Source organism: Aspergillus affinis, assembly GCF_023601865.1.
Source record: "Aspergillus affinis strain CMG 70 chromosome Unknown NODE_61_length_193485_cov_92_287067, whole genome shotgun sequence".
Taxonomy (NCBI): domain Eukaryota; kingdom Fungi; phylum Ascomycota; class Eurotiomycetes; order Eurotiales; family Aspergillaceae; genus Aspergillus; species Aspergillus affinis.
Genome location: NW_026515842.1, coordinates 62802 through 85963, shown reverse-complemented (window position 1 = coordinate 85963; position 23162 = coordinate 62802). Strand labels below are relative to the sequence as shown.

The following is a 23162-nucleotide window of genomic DNA, read 5'->3' as shown; positions in this document are numbered from 1 at the left end:
ATGGCATAAGAAAATCCCTGCGCCTTTCCAGCTCGCAACGTTTGAACAACCCTTTTTGTAGTTCCAGGTAAAGGGGGATTTCTCGAGATAGGCTATTGGGAATACAATGTCTTGCATGTTAACAGTGTATTCGTTTGAATGACAGTGGATGCTTTTCTTCAAATAGTTAGCTTAAAGTATCTCTATGGTTTGTAGAAGATATACCACTGTTAGAGAACCCAGTCCGATTACATCTGACAGAGAGGCCAGATACAGCGTGAGGAATCTATGATTCATAGTGGTAAAATGCATTGCCGTGTTTTGCAACAAATACTTAGATGACTGGCACTCTTTATGTTTAAATAATAACTTTCTGTCATAGTTACTAACTATCGCGGATTATCAACGGTAAACCTTTATATTGTTGATCTATCGTACTTTGCCTTTTTAAGTAACCCGAGCTAAGCCAAAAACAGCGAACAGCTGCTAGACTTTGAAACCAAGTCTAATATATCAACAGATAGAATACCCCAAAAAGAAAAAAAGAAAAAAGGCAAAAACTAGTCAAATCTGATCCTTCAATATTGTCTGCCTGAATCAATCTTGCTCACGCTGAGTGTCCAACAAACATGATTCGCTTTCGACGAGAAAAGATCGACTACTTTCCAATATAGCAATGCAGGCATCTTTTTCGTTCATAAGTGCTCGATACTTGCCCTCCATTCGAGATTCCAGGTCAATAGTTACATCTGTGATTTGTCGGGAGTGGTCTCCAAAATCGAGCTCACTATCCTCTTCGAGAAGCATCGTATCAACAAGTCTATCCACAAGATAAAACTTTCTTCGGACATAGGCTTGCGGCGCTAGCCTGTATGTAGTTAGTCAGTCAGCTGACCCACACTGGGCCGCTGCATATCTAGATCCTCTGCAGTGGTAGTATTAGAAATGATCAAGCGTTTCCATCCGATTTTCACGCCTTATCAGAGCTATCGCTCATCAAAAGCCTGGTCTTCAAAAAACTCGGGCTAGTGAAGCCTCGTCTAGTGGTATACTTCCAGCAAAGCGTTCTCTAGAAACCGAGGTCCGGGCCGGCAAACGGCCAGCGGGTCTATTCTGCAAAGAGAGATTACCTTATACTTAGTTTTACGCATTCGCCAATCTCGGTATATCTGGAGCTACCTTCCTAGCCATTAGTTACAGTGGGCGAGCGGCCGAGATTGTCAAAGAATCCAAAGGTTTCAATGCTGATATATTGTAGATTCTGAATGCCCTCAAATTCATTCACAACGAGCTTCGCATCAATTATATTGGTCCTATCTATGAAAATGCATACTTTTCATATGATGGATCTATAAAGGTTGGTATGAGGAACCAAACTTAAACCGGGAATCACTAATACTTTAGATAAGAAATCTTGGATTCTCTATGATATGCAATTCGAATAGCAAAGATGACAGCGACATTCAATGAGATGGCACAATGGTACTACGTATAATGCAGCCGGGCACAATGTATAAGAATCCCACCGAGACGAAGCCACACCGTCCTAATGAGTGGAGCGATACTGCTATTGACTTTATTGTCACGGACGGTGACCAGCCTCCGAAGACGTTGCTTCGTGATACCCTATGACCTAACTACCCGATCGGGACTAGCTCCAAAGCTGTCCCACACATATCGTGGCCGGCTTCTGAATAGCTTCACAACCTAGCTTAGTTTCTTCGTTAAATGACCATCCTACATTTTCGCGATTCCTTATCGCCAGCGTAGCCGTTCGTTACAATCATTGCCTTTTGGAAATGTGGTGCAATTAGAATCACGTATATTCAAGTTGGAAGATATGCAGGGTCCCACTATATAAATGCTTCTTAAGCCGACAACTAAGTAGTTAATCATTTAATTCAAATCGACAGAATATTAAAATGTAAACGGCGGACCTGTGAATTGCCGCTTGAGGTTAGTTTTACCTCTTTAGGCATAGGCACATAATACGCTGTATTGTCATCACCGCCCGCTAACTACTCTACGAGTACATAAGAGCCGTCCTCGCTATTCTGACACTCTTTCTCCCAATTCCTCCTTCTTCCTTCTTCCCCCCCTCCCATATTCTACACCTACCCGATCGCAACCCCTGGTCCCGTCTACTCCGAAGATGCTTGCGCCCTTTACTCCCTTTTTTTCTGCATCGGAAATTGCGGCTGCGCCCGTTTCACACTTCCAGATTCCCCGCCCCGTCATTTTGAACCGGACCTTCAGCTGAACTTTCTGTTCTTTTTCTCCCTCCTCTTTTCTAGTGGAATTGTTCATATTCTCTTTGTTTTATTCAACCGGCCCGCTACTGTCAGGGCATCCGTTTCTCTGAGGCATCGCGTTGCCTACCAGTCTTTACGGTATTACTTTCGACTGTCTTCATTCAAGAGGCTGACCGTCCAAACCCCCAGCAGGTTCCAACCAAGTCTGATTACGCGTTACACATGCCTACCTCGCCTTCCCCCCTTTTCCGTCGGTCGCCGGTCCTGCACCTTCGTCTTCGCCCCCATTTTATCCCGGCCACGCTCTTTTCGCGGGTTGTAGGCTACGATTGGACTACCTAGACCTTGGGGTGCTGCGCCGCCATCATGTTAATGTGCCTGGAATTTGCGTCGGTTCCCCACTGGCCGTGAGTTCGACCGCCCCTCGCCGATGTAACCCTATGACACTACGGCACTACCTATCGCAGCTGGCGTAGGCGACCAATGGCGAAAATCACGCATTACTTCGCCCTGCCTCGTCTCGGGATGTGAAGCACAGCTCGGCCAGATAGCGTGCTTGAAAGATGCATAGATTAGCCTAGACTGGGAACGGACAACCGTGAAGCCCGGGCGGCTGGATGCTAATGGATCATCGTTGGCCTTTGTGCTCTGAATGAAATAAACGATGTGAGCCTGACGAGAACCTAGTCATGCGAGAGAATATAGGGATCCCGCCAACCATGATAGGGGTAATGTCGCCTTTGGTCCCGTCCATAGTCCTCGAAAAGCGCATATCATCCCGTTTCTGCCGGATGTGTCTATGTAATTGACCTCCGAGATGTCTTGCGAGCAGTCGTCCCACCCAACCGGCTGTGGACCGGCGAATCCGGTAATTGCCCAAGTGGCCGACACTTTGCCAGGGGCAGAACAAGCATATAAAGACCTTCCCATCGACCCTTTGATTCTCGCCGATGATGGGCCGTGGGAGGCGGGAGATCTATCTACATCAGCCCTTCTCTCCGTGTGACGATCCTAAGCCTTCGCAGGCGATATGTCCATATCCAAATTCAACGCCCTTTTTAACAAAATCTTTGTAAAGTGTAACTTGATTAAAGTAGGTTCAGTCACGTCTCCGACTCCAAACATAACCCGCAATTGCACCAAAAATTATCACCAGCGTAGTTGCAGGGCATGAGACAGCCATTTGAACAAATTAAAAGAATGCAAAAGCGATATCAAGTTTCTGAGCAGCCCAAGTTGCTTGACTGGGCCGTACTCGACCTCCACGGAATCCAATTCTTTCCATAAGTCGTGCGCACTGGAGAATCCACCCTTCGTCCAACATCATTCAACTATCGAACCAAGCCAAAGACCCTCAGTGCTGGGGAGGTCTTCCCTCCATGCCCATGTACCGTTAGTAAGCTCTAACGACTTAAATCTATCAAATTGACATTTATCTCCAGCTACCATCTCATATATGACAGCTCCCAACTGCCCAATCTCAGTATGTATAGAAATCCCGCCAAATCAGCCGTCTCCATACGCTCGCTGAATGACCAAAAGGTCATTCATTCTGCTTTTTTGGCGTGTCCCAGCGGTAAAGCGAACCCGCAGCGCTCGTTACATGATGAAGCCATGCCTTTTGGTTCTCGCTTCATTGTGGGTATGGGGCTTGTTCGGTATGCGGGTGATTGATAGCTCACCTAGCAACAGGTCATCATATGTGGCTGAGTGAGGCCTTTTAGTGGATTTAATTGTGTTAGCGAGTTAGGCAAGAGAATCGTCACCAGGATCACACCCCTCATGCTGGCTAGTGAGCAATTGGTGAGCCTCATCTTTCACATTATCCATACTCCCATATTTGCCATGCCAACACTTCTTGATTATTCTCCCCCATAGAACATCATCAACATTTGGGAATGAGCCTGGTTCAGGCCAACAGAGGTCAGGGTTCTCGGGGCTGAAGAAATAGTATTTATGAACATGCCAGGATGCAATAGAGTAGAGAACCCAACCAAGATGAAGTGTCTCAATCTGAACATTCAAGTCGTTCTCATTTGCAGAAGCAATGTCGATGTCAAGTGGTAATAAAATGGATTGTCCGAAATCTGCAAGTTTAAGCTGCCCATCCAGGATTAAGATATTGCGGAGAGCAATATCATCCACAAATACCTTGCGAGAGTGGACATGGGCAAAAGTCTCAATAAGACCTGACATCCAGCTGATTTTCAAGGAATCCTCGCGCTCTGGATAGGTTTCTAGATAGCACTCAAGATTTCCTTGTGCAAGAGCTAGCTCAATCCCGTACTGGGATGTTTGAAAGTAAGGAATAATCCCTTTATAGCTGCCCAGACGTTCAAAGACTTGGATCTCATTCTCCAGAATTTGTCGATTTATTTCGTTCATGTATTCCACATCCTCGCGATCTTGGAGGTATCCAGGCTGATATTGCTTAGCTTTCTTAACAGCACGGTCTTCCCCCATCTTAAGAACAATCCCAGTCATACCATTTCCAATTACTGGGAGACCAAGATAAGGATCATGGGGAAATGGAGAATTTTCAGTAAGAGATTGTCCAGGCATATTCGCGGGCCCTATTTTGTCCATTCGAGGTTCAACATTGTGATACTGTTCATCCGTTCGAGGAGGTTGAGCATTGAGAGATGATCCAAGTCCCGTTTTATTCGTTCGAAGGGGGTGGGGATTATCGAGCTGTGATCCTGCAATATTCTAAAAGAATAACTTAGCAAGAGAAAACAAAGAGAACTCAATAAAGCTTACCTTGGACTCGTCCGACTGCTGAGTTGCGGAAGGCCAAACGACATCACAGACCCAGGTGCGGATGATAGAGAGTATCATGATTGTTACTGGCGAGTGCAGAAGAAGAATGTGCAAAAAAAGAGGAAGTAAAGAGATGGTAAGAGAGATAGCAAGACAGATCGCGGGAAACAACTTGGAAAGGATGCTTGGGACTAAGTAACATTGGATTAATCACAGTGATTCCCGGCTCAGACCTGAGACTGATGCAAACCCATCGGGTTGGCGTGGCAGAATTCGGCCTCATCATTGGCTGTGGTCTGAGCGCTGAGGCAAACTAACCTAACCTAATTTGAACATTATTAAGCACTCATTCATTCGTTAATGTGGCAGAAATATGTGGGTCTACCGAGAAGCGATTATTCAACTAAGGAATAGGATCGTTTTCAACTGAATGAAGGTCTTAATTCTTTCTAACTACACGATAAAGAAGTCAATATTTATGCAGTCTCAGGGCTTCAGGATCGTCATAAATTGAGCGGAATTGCATGATCTATATCGTCATAAATCATACGATTTTATATTGATCGGTTGCATGATCGGTCCGGTCAAGCAAGGCGATGATATAAGCGGATTAGTCATCTCACGCGGCCACAGTTAACTACTTAGTTAACGTGATTTTCCCAGGAGCACCCCATCTAATCTCAATTTTTAAACACCATTTAAACAACCGAAACACCATAAATTTCACTAGAATATGCCTTAGGGCATTTATTAAAAGAATCCTGATTCCTACCACTGTTACTCACATTAGCAACCGTATCACTTGTTAGACTACCTTGCTGGGATAGCTGCTTTGTGGATTTGGCTCTTTTTCCATCCGCGAAGGCGGTGGGTGCGCTAGAAGGCACGAATACTACTATCCGTGGGGAGATCGGTCGGCCGTGCTACGTTCAGCAAGAAAAAGAGCGAACTGCCCTAAGCCTTTGCTTCAAATTAAGGATATTGAGGAGAATACGTAGCAGCAAATGGAATAATACCTATTCAATTAAAGCACAAAGACAAAATGCAAATGAGTGTCCTCCCTCCAGTCCTTGGCTTGAAGCATAAGTTCACTTCCGGAGATAAACAAAGTCTCATGTACCGGTAAGGCTAGCTGCCCTGTCAATAACGTTAAATAATTCCTAGCCAGCAACCTGAAGCATCGAACTTGCACCTGCACACCACCCTCCCCACTATTCGTATTTCTAGGACCATTACTTCTTTCGACAATCGGGGCAGAGATGAAAACGGTTTGTGCTTGATCCCTTTGAGGTAGGTTTAGGAGGATCAGGACACCATGATGGGGGTGAGCGCTGTTCCGCTACAGGACACATCCGGGGAGTTGGTTCTTTAGGGGCATCAACAGTATGTTTGCACTTGGAGAAGTGCACTGGAGCAGGGTTGTCCATGAAGCACATATTGAAGAAGCGTAAGGAGGATTTCTGATTCCTAGAAAAAGTGAATCAGCTAAGCATATGACAGTTCAGGAGAAGTAAAATACTAACGCAGTTATGGAAGTGTCGGTATGTAAATGGTTTCGGCACCTTGAATTTTGGCAGCTTGTGAATGATTTGGAAGAGATAGTTGTTGTCTACTCCAAGATATTGTAACCCTTTTATAGTCGCCTCGCTTATGCCGAATTTTGGCAACAGGCTATCTCTGCATGTTAGCTGACCGAAAGCATAGAAGAAGGGGTAAAACTGAAATGCGGTTGGCGAAATGTACGGGGCGCATGTTGCTGGTCTGGTAACTGCCTAAGTGTAACAGATCTCGATCATACGTATAGCTGGCGACAAGAGCAATCTACCAACGGCCGCATGTTTTGTGTGGGGTAATGGAACAGTATGACAAATGCCAAAACGTCTCGCGCAAGGGTATGGACCCCCTATCCATTTTGCAGTCTTCTTAACAAATCAATTTGTGAACCGGGGCGCACCTTCCGTGCCTAAGAAGGCCCTCAAGCCTGCAATCTTTTTTTTTTTTTTTTTTTTTTTTTTTTTTTTCTGAAACGTTCAGTAGTTATGGGATTGAGCCATGTCCAGAAGGGAGAATAGGCGCCGAAAGTTAGTGGTACCCCGAATTTGCCAAGTCGGGAATAACCTAACAAAGTTGTCGATCAGATAACATCAGCGCTAAGACGTGGGGGTTCAGAAATCCTGGGATTGGTGCACGAGTCGAGACCCCGCAAGAGTCCTCTTGAAGATTTTCGTTGGGTGCTTGCGACTCTCGCCAATCAGCTACTTGAGAACCCTTTCCGCCCATACCGGACAGGGCGCGGGACTTTTGACTAGATCAGCGATCGGTTAGATCCAGAGAGCTTCGGAAAGTGATTGGTCTGGCCCACTGTTCAGCTCCGACTGGTTCCATTTCAGTCTTGACATGTCCGTGTGGCTTTGCGCTCAGACATGCAACAACCTCGTGAACCTTCGTCACCAGTATAGATGGAATGTAATGTGATGCAATGTAACGTAATGAAATGGAATTCCGCACGGGCCTTTCAAAGGAAGAGCAGCTATCCTACCCAGAAAAAGATAAATTCCCTCAAGTGCCAACATTTCATTGCATTCCATTACATTTCCCTGCATTTCACTCGAACCCATTTCGTTGCAATCTGTCCATGATCAGTTGATCAGAGCTTACGAAGTTATGGAGCTAGATATTATCATTAACAAGGTCATCGGCCTGAAAAGCCACGGGCTAAGCACAGAAGATCGCAAGGTGTTGAAGGAAGACCGTCGTCTTGTATTTGCTTGGATTGACGAAGCTCCCAATGACCGCGAAACGTCGGTAACGAAATGGCGGAAAACACGTGCCCGAAAGGCCTATCGAACAATTCAGGACGCCAATGAACATCTCTTTCTAGCTGCGATTTTGTCTATTACTCCGACTCAGTGTTCAAAAAAAATATTCGACAAAGTACTGGAGCGTCTGATACGTTTGAACTACGAAGAATTCTACTTTACACTCGGTCCTGAAACGAAGAGTTTCCTGGAAACCATCGCAGCAGAACAAGGCTTCGCTGGGAATCGTCGGTACCTTGCCTTCATGAAATCTTTATTCCCACGCATAGAACCAAGGCGTAAGTAAAGGTACAATCTTTGTATTGAGTCAAACTGAACCGGTATAGAAATTCAATTTGCATACTCGCTTGTGAGGCGCGAGGATATTCCATCTTTTCTTGGAAAGATGATGGAGGGGATTACCTCTAGCCAAGAATGGGCCAAAGAGAAGTCGCAGGGAGGCAACACTACAGGTTGCGTGACCATTATCATTCCCACCAACGAGCATGAAGACGGATCCTGCAATATCAGAGTGAATCGCACATTGTTGATGCAAGCGATTCATGATTTTCGGATGACAAGTCTCAAGCTCGAGTGAACATAATCTCGCAGGCTAGGACTTCACAACTATGGTATGGGGGTATAAAAAAGTTCCTTGTTTCACCAGTTGTATATCCTTCCTCTCTTCCAACGACTCTCACGAATCCATCGGAATTTTCGCCCCTTGATCTGAAACAAATCCATTTGGCGGTAGCTTCGGCCTTAAACAGTCCGTCTGCCGGTTTCCACACGTCATATATAGTCTAGTCGAGTTTTTGATAGTTAGCTTTAATTTAAAGAGCAGACAGAGGGACCAAAAAAAAGTGGAGGAGCAATGTTCAACTAACAGGTCCGTTGGGATTCATCTTTTCGTCGACTGTTTCCTCTGCTAACCCGCTCTCCATTATCTGCTGATGAAAGTATTCTCCAGCGCCTAGTGAAGGGCGTATGCTTCGACGTAACAGAAGACTACTTCGCGAGATAGCAGCGTATATAAGAGAAAATAGGTAGATTCAGTGGATATAGCCGAAGCAGAGTAAAGAGATAAGTGTAATACGTTTGAAGCTTTATAGCAGAATAAAGAAAGCAACAGGAAAGTGGGATGCCCCACGTCGTCGGAGACCGGATTATTGTTGATACGAAATCTCCGAATCTCCGTCCACTTGTATGGATCTTGAATCAACTCATGCCCGCAACCAGATGCAGAAGTCTATCTGTCATTATTGCGGATGGTATCAGAATTTTGTAGATATGCTAGCTTGCTCTGCATTCATAAGGATCAATTTCAGTTTGGGTAGCAACTTGATTCTTTGGCTCGAATACCTACTTCCCAATTTTAAGCGGCCCTATTGCATAAATGAGTGGGAGCGGAAAATCTGTCGGTTTATCAGCTTTTGGATTAATTGAAAGAATTCTCACACTATTGTAACAAGAAACTTAACGAAAGGGGTGGAAAGAACCGAGAGAATGTAAGTAGGGAAGGACCAACAGTGTGTTGATAATCGCGGCGAAAATATTTAGCAATGAACTGAAGGAATTAGCCAAAAAGAACCAAGAACAACCGGCTCGTGACGCAATCGCCTTCGGCTTAGTCTGAGGATGATTCGATCCCTTAGCTACAATATACATATGAAGATGACATTGCAGCGAAAGAATACCGTAATCAATATCATCACTTGATCGTCTCCCGAGGCGTTTGATATGAAGATGCCTCCTGTCGTGTTGGAAGTGCGATCGAAATACTGCTGGGAAGACCGGTCGCCTGGGTAAATGCTTGAGATCTGGGCAGTTCATCGTAAACATTTTTTCTGGTTAGCTTAGCGAAGTCCATTAAAGATCATTTAAGTAAGAGAGTTATGGGCGTAGGTTATGTCGTCTACCTGGAGGGCGGACCCCGGTAGGGAGTTGCTCACTGTAAGGTAACAAGAATATGCAATGTAGTGTAATGTAATGCAATAGCTTATGATGATGTCGAGATCTGTCCAGACCGGCTCGACTCGCAATAAGATTTAGCGTTCATCAGCTATGGCACCTGGAGAGACTGTGATGCGGAAAGATGCAATGTAGTAGAATGTAATAAAATGAAATGTAATGGAATATAATTGAGTGTAATATAGCAACAATAGCTGCAACCCAACAAGGAGCAACCTCGATATTATTCGTGCAAAGGGATTTCTGGTACATGAAGAAAGCTGCACTTCGCGATCAGGATGTCAAGAGATTGGATATCTATAAAGATGTCACCCTTGTCCTAAGTACTCACCGCAACTTGGTACAGTCCAAGCGAACGTTATTTATTTGTTTTCTTATACATCTCAAGTTAAATTATCACCACTATGTTCTGCATGAAATTTCTCTTATCCTGGAATCCCTACGGCTCATCAAATAACGAACCCGAGAGCCCCAGACCTTCGAATACGGCTGCCCCTGGATATTGCGACATCCAACCAGTGATTCGGCGCCACGAAGATATCTACGACGTCGTCGAAGCCGTACTTAGATTTGGGACCCCGTCTTTCATCGAATATGTGGGTTTTTCTGCCAACAGAAGAATTTTATTTTTAGTTCGCTTTCAGAACAAACCCCGCAAAATCCGAATTGTTTCCTGTCCACTCACTATCGATGCCGGAAATCTTGACCCAGTGGATCAAGTACTACTACAAATCAAACTAGATGCTGCTAGGGGCTGGGTTCCTAAGAGAACGTGGAGTGTCTTCGGGATTGCTGAGGACGAGAGACTTGTTGTGCACAATGAAGAGAAAAAGCCTGTAGCTAAGCAACTTGCTGCTTTCTTGTAATAAAATCCTGCACCAAGTTGGTTAATTTAATGCAAGAGTCTGTGCAGGTTAGATCTAGCCCCCGTATTGTCTACGGCCGCCTAGTCACGTCGATATAGCGGCTACCTTCTAGGAAATGATGATCATCCTAAGCAGGTTCTATTCTTGGAGGCTCAGAAAGACGTCTGATCCTTTCTGGAGTAGCGCAACCTGGCAGTGTATTCATAGTCTATACGGTTAGCCTTGTGGCAGTGGACTGGTAAATCCAAGCCATATTCGTTGGTGCAGGCCATAGCCTTGGCTATAAATTGGAGAGATATCCTGTCTCATTTTATCTCTCTTCATATCCCCAGTCTACCTGAATCCTCTTTGGTCTCTTGAAAGAGGATATAGCCTACCCTAGCCTACCCTATACACACCAAAAAGAGAGACAACAAGACCGAAAACTAAGGCGATAAACTATTCCAAGGAGTTTTTTCTTTATCTGCGCACATTCATTTGGCAGTTACACCGTGAAGCCGCAATTCTTTGCATATCAAAGTAAGTAATATCATCTATTATCCCTATGCACCCGAAAACACTGTCCTGATAAGTATCTGTATCTCCTTAGAATCCATTATATCCATGACACTATTCTACCTTGTTTTGTTCTCATACATTGGTTGGTTCATATTTGTTCTCTTTGTGGTGTTCTGTCACTGCATGAGACCAATATATAGGTACTATCGGGGCGATAAAATTGGACGCAAGATTAACTGCTAGGGAATGGCTTCTATGTCTATGAATTGTGTCAAGGCTCAACTCGTTCCAACCGCCTCCTGCCCAGCACATTGGATTATCACTTTCAATCAATCCGATTCCTATAGCAATACAGGAACAACAACAGAGATAGTTCGGTGGGCACAGGACAATCATAACGTGGCACATGATGTTATCGAATACCTCATCAATGAATGTTGTATACTGATTGAGATAAAAGATAATATGTGATCTCTATTATACTTCATGAAACAGCAAAGCTACTGCTGTTGCGCCCTCCGATCTTTCTTGAACAAACAATAAAAATTCTATCTCCTTCATTAAATGTCATAACGTCCGACTTACCAGGGTAAAGTAAAGGGGTTTCAGATCGCTTGAGCTATCTCCCCGTTTGATCCGACATTTTCTGGTAGGCCAAAACCTTTGCCTGTAGAAAACCAACTGTTGTGGCACATTAACATGGAAACAGGGTTAGCAATTGGTAGAGAACACGAAAGTCTTAGACGTGACCCCCGAAGCGCAGTATTTCTAAATTGTTATTCAAGCATTCTGTTCGGTAGCACAGAAGAACTTTGCAATTATACAGTGACATACTGAGTAAATTGTCATATCCTGTAGATTGTACAGTCTATTTCGAAAACAGATTACCCCTCAGACACACTGACTTTGTTTCTCGGCTCGTACCCGAGTATGCGCTAGTATGTATCAGGAAAAGCTGTAAATAATCCTTCCATAAAAATAGGTTAAAAAACCAGAACGACGGGATAACGTAAATTTCCGTATATTACACGTATTGCCTATGCACTGCGACCTTGATGCCCCTCATACTTACCACTCCCATTCCCAAGCATCTACACTTCTTCAAAGAGCTCTCATCGCCAGAATTGCTAAAATCATATGCAGTCTATGGCACCGAGACTACACTCAATCTCCGAATCGCCTTGACCAATATACATTAAGAATCTCTATCCCAGCCCCACAGCAAAGATATTAGCATGGAGAAGTTATTGAAGAAGCCGCATCAAACTGAGGGCCGCAGTTATGCCGCTCCGTAATACTGTCACTATGAAAAGTTTTATCATTCAAGAATCGAAGATTAAAACCATTTCATGTAATTTGGTGGCAAAATGCAGGGCCATGAACCGAGGCAATGAGGCACTAATCTAAACCCAATTAGTCTTCCACGACCTGGATTCCAATAATTTCTAATTTCTTTGGACTCTTCGAGCTATGTACGGTCTACAAGCCCGAGATAGCCTGATTACAGTACCCTGTTCGTCAATTTCTAGCGAAACTCTGTTCCACCCTGCCCCGCACCTGGACAGTAAGCATGCATTCGACTAGCTGGAACATCGCCGGATTCAGCGATGGTCAGTTGTTCTTTTGCGCCTAGATTAGCGTATGCCTTGGTTCCTTGCTCTTGCGACCACTGACCACTTGACAAAAAGCTCAGAAATTAAATCAAAGGCGTGATAGATCATAGGCTCGTATGAGATCTTTCATGATTCATTTATGCGTCCATTCTGCAGAGAAATTGTTACAGTACTCTGAGGTTGTGAAATTGTTGTTTCAAGGGTTGGATTCCCAGATGTATCATGCCGCGTCAAGCAGAGAGAACTTAGCAGAGCCAAGCACATCATCTTAGAAGCGCCTATTTTGGACCTTCTAGCGGTATATTATTGGCCAGCAAAAAGCAAACAAGAGAGGCGAGACGGCGGTCGCTTGAGGGCAGTTTACGTCATCGAAGCTGCCATTGTGACTTACAAAAAGGCCAGAATTGTAAGAGAACCCTACATTCTCGTTACTAATTTTCTCAACATACCTCATCGATGAAATGGGTGACCCTGCGACTTATGCACACTGGGTAGAGCTAGATTTGCTCTTAAAGGAGAAGTACCCAAACATTTCGCAGCATGAGGCCTACAAAAAGCTTGTCGATGAATCGGAGGCTGTGAAATTCATTGATCAGGCAGCCACAAGATGCTGTGAAGATTTGAAACAGGCTGTCGCTGATGCAAACCCAGATTGCGTCACAGAAGCATTAGGTGGAATCCTATGGGTAACTGGCAAATGCCTCAATCAGCCAGGCATACAGAAAGCAGGAGAACTCCTCTACGGCAGCCGCTTGGTTTCTCAAGCCATTTCCAAGGTTCAGCAATTATGGAATCCTAAAATTATCGAAGCGACCGTTGCGGGCCCCTCTCATGTAACACCCCTCAGTACTGAGGCTGCAGCTGCATCTGTCAGTTTATCGAAAACAGGCGGGAGCATATCTGCCAGTCCAGCACAGACAGTGGTGCAGCCATGCAATGGGGTCGATATCATAAATAACTCCCTCGTCGATCACATCAACTACTACGGGCGCTGGCAGCTGGGAATTGCGGCGGTTCAGCTTGCGCAAGGAGAACGAGTGATTAAAAAGTTGAAGTCTATCGAGCGTGAACTCGGAGAGAGTAACTCTCTCACAGTCTCCGGGGCCACTGGACCCGATGGTTTTGCTCAGCCAGTTTACGATTTCATCGTGAGGTGTATCAACAAGGCTCATGGTGGCGATCGTCGGAAGCTTGATAACCATCGCTTTTTTGTCTTTCACCCTGGAACGACTTGGTATGGGGCATTTGAGCGACTGATCTCGCGCAATCCTCTTCCGCCTCAATTCTGTGCCAAGTCAGACAACTTGGACAAGATTTGCCAGTTCATGCAGGAATATAGGGAAAGTCTAATCAGAAAGTCAGATCACGCAAAAGAGCTTGTTTTTCACCTGCTTATGCCCACCTGGTATCATACATCTTACCCAGAGCCATTGCATTTTCCGGAATGTCTCTATCCATTACACGTCGAGGGAGAAACGTATAAAGACAAAGATCTCGTGACATTGAACCTCCCAGCAGCACCCGATGGGCTCCTAGTTGATGTTTCAAACGTCACAGATCCAAACAACTGGTGTCAGATAGCGCAAACTATCTCAGGTATCTCAACAGCAGTCACAATGGGCTGGGGTGTCAATGGGGCCTGTCTCGCGGCAGGTGTCGGTGCGGGTATCTTAACAGGATTAGGGCCATTCATCATGATTCCTGTCTGGGCAGGTGGATTTGCCACGCTTGGGATGAAGCTAGGACCAAAAGTCGACCGTTTTATGGAGGAAAACGTCTATTACAATCTCTGCGAACAAGACCCAAGAATTTTAGGGTCGACTGCGCGGTTTCATATCAGAAGATGGCAGAGACATTGACAAAGGATTTCCTTTTTGTGGTGTTTTTGATTTTCACAAGAGTTGAGCTTTGCTTTTCGCATCTATAATCACATGGAAGATGGAAGAATACGTTTGCTTGGAACTATGCTTAACACCTCAGATATACAGTATTTTACAGAAACAGTGAAACTTAATACAGCACCAAACGAGATACTGCCAAGCAGCAGCCGTTCCAGCTTAACTAAATACGGCTTAGCGTATATTCGGTTACGGGCCGACAAACAATGTCGGCGTGTCCAAGGGGTAATCTGTTTTTGAAATCGACTGTAGAATAATAGAAATATACTCCGTAGGATATACTGCGGGGCAGAGTGCTAAAATTGGAGATCTACAGACAGTAAATATCAATACTCACGGTTATAATGGAACCACAATCAGACAGGTAAACGAACGCCTTTGGGCAACTGTGGGATAGTATCTAACATATCATATTTGAGCATCTTCCAGATAAACAGTCCTAGCAGTATCGCAAAAACTTAAATTCTTACATTGTTCGAGTAATCGCCGCGTGGGCACGTACTTCTTTACTACCATCCAGCGGACATCACTCTCTCTACTGTTCCCACTCTGACTGTGAGTACCACTGCAGCTTTACACAAAGAAAAACCATATCCCCGTCAGGTAGTTGCTTGTGGGCTACACACTGAACCACGGGATCTGCGAGGATTTCGGCCCCAAGTGGCACCAGAAACATAGAACCTAGACCCGAGGGGTCGCGGTCGCTCTGGGCGCCTACAAGACCGTTTAGCTATTTCTCTGACCCGAATCAGAAGGGTACAACTTACCATCCATCGACGCTGTCTCCGGAATCTCTGGGCTGCCAATAGCATGGCGGACTGCGCACGAAGACCCATCATCAACGTATTCTTTCCAAGGGATCAGCGCACGAATAGCAAAATCTGGATGCAACGCTTACCGAGACAGTCTATACAGTCTTTACACTCTGAACAAATAGACTCGCAGCACTGAGAACACGGGTCGCTGCATTGACTGCAAGCCGAGCCAGGGCTCTGGCAAATCCTCTGCGAGGAATCACACGGTGTGTTAGGGATTGTATCACCAGCCGAGAGCCCATCATCATCTTGCGTGTAGGCCGGGGCATGGAAGGGTCTCGGCACGGCCTCCTGCTGCTGGGTATCGCTATCGTCCTCGATTACGATAGGATTGAGGACGTCTCTAGGGACCGGACTCGCCATTGTTGGTGGTCAGAAAGGGTGCTTGTGCTCGGGAAAGTAAAAAAGGTGCGAGGAAGTAAGATGCTAGTCGAAGATAGCGAGGGCCACAGCGGTATTTATCAATCGATTGCACACGTTAGGTAACGTTAGGCCCCAAAGGTTGTCCGGTCACTGTGCTAAGAAAAGAAACTGCTCGCAGGGAAAGTGCAGCAAAACGGACTTGGGAACAGTGTCATCGAGCGAAGGCAGCTCCGAAAGGATTGGATACCACTGTTGCAGAGATTTGAAATGCTCCTGAATTCGTCATTTCAGCTTGATGACTTGGGCAGCACGAAAGCCTGTAATACATCTGAGATACCTGCTGTTGGACCTCAAGGCCGACACGCTCGCCGAAGGCTATGGCTGTATGACCAGGCAGCCCAAGATAGGAGCTCTGCTGCCAAATCGCTCACGGGTATCCATTTAAACGAAAGGAGGGGTCGGAGAGTACCAGAACCCTGTAAGAGGGTAAGGCAGGAGGCGTTGAATGGACGTCCTCTACCAAAAATGTCCGTTTGATCATATCCGCAGGGTCGTACTGCTTCATCCAAGAATAGGTCGCCGGCGGTAGGCTCGTTGCCTGGTGTAGCATATCTCTGTGTGAGCGTTATGTCTGTTCCCAGACGACCGGCTGCCTTGGGAGGGACCGCAAGGTATATGAGGACCGTTGAACCCCGTCGAAGCCTTCTCTCATTCTGAATCAAACAGTTCGGAGAGTGGAGCTTTGTACCCACCATGGCTGCTAGTATTGTGCGTCCCTTCGTTTCTATGTCTGTCGAGCCTCTCGACCGACCTGGTGATACCAGAGGTATGTTGATGTCCTGTATTCAAAGAGGAGAGAGAGCTCAACTACCCTTTAGGTTTTCCTATCGAGATTGATATCGACGACGAGAGTGCCGACCACGAGCACCATAGCGGTAACCCGCGCCCGGGTGATTCCAGAGGTTTGCAGGTATCCCAATTTCGACTGTAAAGGTACTGACTGATATCGACGCAGCTCACCCGATTGACCTCGATCAAGAAGATGAGAATAGTAACCAGGGCGAGTCCGGCCATTGCCACTGCCAGTGCAGGGAACGGTCTCTTTCGATTGATAGTAAGGTACTCTCTGGGTCAGCGGACTGACTGCTAACGTGGGCCCAGATACAGTTTACGACTTTACGTGCAAAATCTGCTACGAGAGCAGAGTTGATATAGTGCTTGAATGCGGACATACCTTCTGCTACGCCTGTGTCAACAGATTCTTTCAAGACTCGGCATTGAAGGCTGTAAAAGATGATCTTTTTGATGCTTATATGCTCCTCTCCGGTAATGCATTTTGTTTGTCTTGTCCTGGGTGAAGGGAAACTGCCGGGGTCATACATGAGACCCGTAGATCTTGAGGGAACGAACAAACGGATTTACCTCCCTCTTGACTGCAAGGATCCTGAGGACGGTCGCTACTTTATTCGAGGTTACCATGTGTTGGGAATGAAAATATACTTTTCGTAGGGAGCCAGGAGAACATGGGAATGTCAAATTTGATTTTCTGGCGCTGAATTTTGCCTGCTGTCCCTGACTAATATGCTTCACTTATTTGTTCTCTAGTCTTCTCATCATTGCCTCAAGGTAGAGAATGTTTAACTCAAACTAGTGCTTCAGCAAGTTGTCCATCATATATGTATCCTGCTCCTCTGCCCTCCGGTACCACGCATAGTCCTCCATGTATCTGATATGCACATAGGTAACGTTAAAGAGTAAAACGTTGTCTGCATAAACCTCCGAGCAGTACCCTAACATAAAGTAGGGCCTGGAAAATGTTGGAGGGCTCTAGTAAGACTCTCTCTCCGAACAGCGAGATCTGCTACTACCATTCCCCCGTACCGAATCTCGAGCACTACTGCCGCGAGAACCACATCGTTCTTGCCCACCTGCCTCATGTAATCAAACAGATTCACCCTTCCGAAATACACTTCGATTCTGATGGTCTTTCCCTTTGGGGATTTAGGTCCTGTGGTTTATTACATAGCTTGCCAGGCATTTAGGCAAAATTTAGCGCCTTATACTGCCGCATTGAACCCTTACGCGGGCTCAACTGCATGCCCCTTGCTTCGTCACCCAGGGTATGTGCACTTAGATAGCAAGATCAGAAACTTGATATGAGGCTGATGGAAGAATGTGCCGAGCGAGACGAGAACTACCGCCGAAGATGATACTCTATTAGTATAGCCTTCCAAAGTCAGCGCGGATTTTGAAGACGAGATTAGGGGCCAAAAGGATACACTGCTATTTGAGAAAGGACTGGACGGATCATAGCGGATTTCGTGAAACTGGAGGAAAAGAGGGAGTTTGCTGGCAATAGAGACCGATTGTTGTGAAGAGCAGGCCGGGCAAGGCGCAGGGGTCGGTTCGGGCAGTCCCAGGTCTTTTTGGTTCATGTAACAGAAAGATTACCACGCAAAGCAACAGCCTCTGGGATCACATAAACAACGACAATAAACAAGACGTCGAAATCACCGAGGAATTTGCTGATAATGCTGGGAGCGAAGTCCATTCTGATGAAAAAAGTGATACTTTTGATAGCGACACTTGCAGTGTTAATCACAATCTTAATAACTCTGAGGGGACCCTGATGACGAGAGGTCTTAGACAATACCACATACAGGGGCACAGAGCATCATTCACACAATTGCAGATAGTATACGACAATCAGCAGGATCCCAATGGACAAGCCATGCAAGTGGCCCAGGCGACAATCGATAGTTACAATCAGGAACTGAATCGGCAAAATATCAGCTTCGGTTATGACTCTGGGCTCAGAACGGTCAAACCCTCGGAATTCTTGCCTATTTGGTGCAAATTGCCGGGCACAGACGCTTCCGAAGAAAACAAAATGAAATTTGCCCAGGCGCGGAGACAAAAGCTTGAACAACTTTGCAAAGATAACCATTATTCTTTGAGATGGATGGAGCCTGGAGGAGCCACCTGTCTACACCCCTACCTATAAAACCAATGATGGCGATCAATGCTGGCAAACGCTCTTCTCGCTTCTTGACATGCCTATTCAAAAATGGTACAAGGACTGTGTCGCATTGGAAACAAGCCCCGATCATCAGGAAATAATTAAGATCACAAAGCAGATTCGAGACGAATTGACAAGTGCAGTCCTTCCGGCCTACGGGCTCGGCGAGACTCTTATACCAGACAGTAACCCAAGGGTTGAGGAACTGCTCAAGGAATTGACCGATCTTGCGAAATCAGAACGCGAGCGCAACTGGGATCTCTACAAGGTAAAGCAGCGCAAAGTTCTGAGCATTGCACAGGGCGGAGGATACTCAAAAAAAATTGGATGCCCCGGCAGCGGAAGAAAAATTACTTCAAATCTGCACGACGAACCAAAAAGTCAACTCGATCAACAGCACGTCAGGCTAACCAAGCCACCTATATACCTCTAGTACAGCCCTCAAACCACTCGATAGAGTACGCTGTTCCTCCGAGGGAGAGTGAGCGACACATTGAATCTGGCAAAACTATCCGGGCCAAAATATCATTGCTATTCAAAGTCTTGGAGAGAGCCGTGCACGATTGGTGGTAGAGGATGCGAACGGCAACAGAAAGCTGGTTAAGTCTTCAGCCGCCGGTAGTTCCTTGGTGCTTAAAATCGCGCGAGAACAGGGAAAGCCTACTACCATTCGGACAGATAGCAATATCAAACTTCTTTGTGACCGGCTTAAAAGAAGACCGGCTTACGACATTAAGTTTGTGGCTGTCGGGCCCAGGGTGATGAGAAGAAGCTTCCGTTTATAGTTGTAGGCTTCTAGCAGAGCAATAATGGTTTAAAGTCCGTGGGCGAAGACTATAAGAGCGACCTCACTCGACATGGAGGCGATGAACAAGTACAGGTGATAATATCGAGATCTAACCTGGCTAAGATCCTGTCGTCGCGGGATGGTGAGCAGCTGATCGTGGACAGTCTCTTGGGTCCTGGACACGAACATTTGCGACATTTGCGACTCAAGGACGCGCTTACTACCTTCAGTGGAGGTCAGATCCCAGTAAAACAGCATTCAAAGGGTCGGAGATTCGATCAAGGGTCCCAGCAGCTTCTTCAACAATTTCTTCGGCAATATCAGCCATATTAGGACCGCAACTCCAGCAGTTCCTTCAGCAGCTCCTACAGCTCCTACAGCTCCTACAGTCGTTTCCACAGCTGTTCCCGCAGTCGTTCCCTCAACAATTCCCTTATCAATCTCCTCAGCAATTTCCTCAGCCGTTCCATCAGCAGTTGCCTCAGCAGTTCCCCCAGCCGTTTCCCCAGCCATTCAATCAGCAGCCTCAGCAGGTCCCCCAGCAGCTTTCCCCGCAGTTTCCGCAGCAATTCAGTCCACATAAACTAGGCCAATAGGCAATCTCGCCATCAAGCCCAGGAGCTAAGGTCAAGGTGAACAGCGATATTGAAGAGGAATATTGATAAGTACTGGATTGTGCCTAAGATAGACTTATTAATGGTTTTAAATATCCGGTTGCGATGCATCCAGATCATGCCTGCAGACGAGCGCTAACATGATTCACTATCGATGCATGTACTGCTGTTTGTTGTCTCATTCCTCCGATAGCATTGGCAACCACAAACCTGACCAATAAACGATAACATTCTCCTTGGGCCATCGCCCTTGATCCAAGCAGGAAATAGTAATAGACACACACAGAGTATGCTGGTATTCGCTTCAATCATACTAAAGACACGTAAGTCTCGACACGGTCAGTGATAGAGGGGACGGGGCGTACGCGAGAATCGAGATTTTGGATAGGTTCCACGTTATGTCAGGACTGGAGTATAGTAAAGAGGTTTTTACAAGACGAACGAGTCCTGCAATACAGATACTGATCCACGTTATAATAGATTCGATGAATGTGGGACCATACATACAATGCACCGAGACCAAATATGGCCATAGCTTTTAGTTTCTGTTGAAAAGGCACGTCTAGGTACCAGAGACAAGGTGTCGGAAGAAGAAGGATGTATAGATCTGCGACCGAGTTCATGGCGCTGCTAATCCATGGAAGAATAGTCGGGACCGTACAATGGCTGTAGTCCAGGTTCTGGAGATAAGCCCTTGGTACACAGGAAAGGATTATGGCTAAAAATATTCCCAGAGACCCGCAGGTTATAAAGACGATACCGCAAATGATCAACCACTTTGAAGGCGTATGCATCCAGAAAAAGCGATAGTAGAGGAAGAGTAACGAGAGCTTGATTGTAAACATTAATGGGATATAGACAAGCTCAGAAAGGATAATAAACTGTAAAAGGAAATAAGAAATACAGTCAGTATAGGCTTCGCACGATTTCGGAGTGACTCACTTTCAGAGATTTCTGGATACTGGTCTCCGACAAAGTCTCTACATGTCGTCCTATGCCCATTGTGTATGCTGAACCTATTAGCATCAAACATCTGTGTAGGATGATGTGCATACACTGAATCGTTAAACCTGAGTAGATAATTGTCAAGACCTAGGTCAAACTGTAAGCTAGAATTCAAGCAATGTAATGAATAAAACATACATAGGAACAGATACATAGATCTATTCAGCCGAGGTCAGAACATTGTTTGCAGTTAATAGAGGGAACGCACAATCGTCTATGCTAACGGCTCGGATAATAACACGGCGGGTATGTAAACGTATTATAATGGCCAAAGAGATGATTAAAAGGCAAAGAATATGCAAAGCGACATATGGTATCATTATTGTGAGAAGCCTTTGTCCGGCTCGGAGTCGGGGTAAGAGAGCCTGTAGGGAAAAATTGGGCTGATAATTGAGGGTGAATATAGATATATAAGCTTAGAAGTAGAGTTGTGCCTTGACAGATTGTTAGCCTACAATTCTCCGTAGAAAGTGATGTGTATTGAAGACGACCTTGCTAGTCATCTTAACGCTATAGTCTTAGGCTTGTGGCTTGCCTGGATCGGCCGAGCGATATTTTGAGTGTGCTAAAAGTCAATAGTTAAAATTAGTGACTAGCCGCCCCTAGCTAGTTTGCCTACAGCGGACCACGGTTGACAGATGGCCGGCTGAGGTGGCGCGGCCTCCTCTTCTCAACCGCTCAGTCATGTACCACACAAAATTGAACTTTTACAGGTTCACTGTTGATCATCATCTTATCTATCTCTGGCGATCAGGATTTAACGTTTCACAATGGCGCTCCTTTGTCCCTTTGCTCCTCGATTGCGTTCTTTCACGATGCCAATGCGAATATACATCGAATCTACCCCGTCATTAATCTTACGTGTGACGGATACTTGGGCCTTTATCCTTGTGTTAGAGGAAATTACTCGACAATCTGACCAGGATAGAAGATCCCTTCCAGCCTATGAACCTATCACGTACCATGTCTGTACGCACCTCTACCCTCCCTCTTCATAGAGTCTCGAACACTGATTATTTTCCTTTGTGGCCCCTGACAGTCCCCGCTTTCCTGAACCCAACTTCCTAAACCCAACTTTCCCAAACCTAACTTTCCCAAACCCAACTTTCCTCCCTTTGTCCCATTTCACGAAGTTTTGATCGCCAACATGATTATTGACATTGATCTCTTCAACCATCCAGCCTCGACAATTGATGTGAAGAATGAGTTAAAAATACTCAGTGAACAGGTCAAAATTGTTGAAGGCCTAGAACACGCCAGGGCCCGTCTTGCAGCTACACGCTTGTTAGAGTCCAATACCTTATCGAAGTGTAATGTTTTCGTGCGCACTTTTAACAATAGCGCCCCTGGTAGCAATTTCGATCTTGAAGTCCGCAAATTAGGTTTGGATGAGCTGGTTTTCTGTTCTATCAGCTTCGAAGAGAGACGCCTCAAGTCCGTGGTTGATTATTTCATGTCGTCAAACATCCGGACTTATATGACAAAGGCACAAATATCATGCCTCGATCGTACAGAAATTTTCACGCGTCTGCAACGTTTATCGGACGAGTCCATTGGGACACCCTTTTATACGGTCTATACAGCTCTACATGCAGTACACATCACTCTCAGGCAGCTTGACACAATCGAACCGAAGGAGCAGATGGGCAATGGTACAAACTGCGAGCAATAACATTCGAAGCAAAACTTACTAACTATTTGATCAGGGATTTTACCAGGCCCAGAACCTAACACAACGGCCAAACAGCCTGGCGCCTTTGAATTTCCCACAGCGCGATGGGAAAATATTGACAAAGTGTTCCCAAAAAAGGCTGCTATGGCTATAAGACACGTCTCTCAGCGTTTGGTGGACCCAGGCATTACAGATTGTGTGCGATCAAGATTCCCCAGGGGTCGGGGTGATGGGGATGCGATCATATGGGTG

At 45.7% G+C, this 23162-nt stretch overlaps 6 protein-coding genes across 6 annotated transcripts; 4 read left to right on the top strand and 2 right to left on the bottom strand.

Annotated features, from left to right (window-relative positions):
- Window positions 1-3977: 3977 nt before the first annotated feature.
- KD926_008975 (uncharacterized protein) lies at window positions 3978-5069 on the bottom strand (the record flags this gene model as incomplete). Its single annotated transcript, XM_053101565.1, has 2 exons — window positions 3978-4940; window positions 4992-5069. The coding sequence occupies 2 exons, from the start codon at window positions 5067-5069 to the stop codon at window positions 3978-3980; spliced, it is 1041 nt and encodes a 346-aa protein (XP_052954855.1).
- Window positions 5070-7655: 2586 nt separating this feature from the next.
- Window positions 7656-8387, top strand: KD926_008974 (uncharacterized protein; the record flags this gene model as incomplete). The annotated part of the gene is made up of 2 exons (XM_053101564.1): window positions 7656-8088; window positions 8137-8387. 2 exons carry the CDS (start codon window positions 7656-7658, stop codon window positions 8385-8387), a joined length of 684 nt encoding a protein of 227 aa, XP_052954854.1.
- A 4811-nt stretch (window positions 8388-13198) lies between these two features.
- Window positions 13199-14596, top strand: KD926_008973 (uncharacterized protein; the record flags this gene model as incomplete). Its single annotated transcript, XM_053101563.1, has 1 exon — window positions 13199-14596. One exon carries the CDS (start codon window positions 13199-13201, stop codon window positions 14594-14596), a length of 1398 nt encoding a protein of 465 aa, XP_052954853.1.
- Window positions 14597-15170: 574 nt separating this feature from the next.
- On the bottom strand, window positions 15171-15813 carry KD926_008972 (uncharacterized protein; the record flags this gene model as incomplete). The annotated part of the gene is made up of 3 exons (XM_053101562.1): window positions 15171-15349; window positions 15403-15483; window positions 15609-15813. 3 exons carry the CDS (start codon window positions 15811-15813, stop codon window positions 15171-15173), a joined length of 465 nt encoding a protein of 154 aa, XP_052954852.1.
- A 267-nt stretch (window positions 15814-16080) lies between these two features.
- On the top strand, window positions 16081-20215 carry KD926_008971 (RING finger protein; the record flags this gene model as incomplete). The annotated part of the gene is made up of 10 exons (XM_053101561.1): window positions 16081-16299; window positions 16540-16639; window positions 16692-16775; window positions 16829-16927; window positions 16975-17155; window positions 17618-17750; window positions 18506-18663; window positions 18782-19100; window positions 19653-19854; window positions 19953-20215. The coding sequence occupies 10 exons, from the start codon at window positions 16081-16083 to the stop codon at window positions 20213-20215; spliced, it is 1758 nt and encodes a 585-aa protein (XP_052954851.1).
- Window positions 20216-22385: 2170 nt separating this feature from the next.
- Window positions 22386-22910, top strand: KD926_008970 (uncharacterized protein; the record flags this gene model as incomplete). Its single annotated transcript, XM_053101560.1, has 1 exon — window positions 22386-22910. One exon carries the CDS (start codon window positions 22386-22388, stop codon window positions 22908-22910), a length of 525 nt encoding a protein of 174 aa, XP_052954850.1.
- Window positions 22911-23162: the final 252 nt, after the last annotated feature.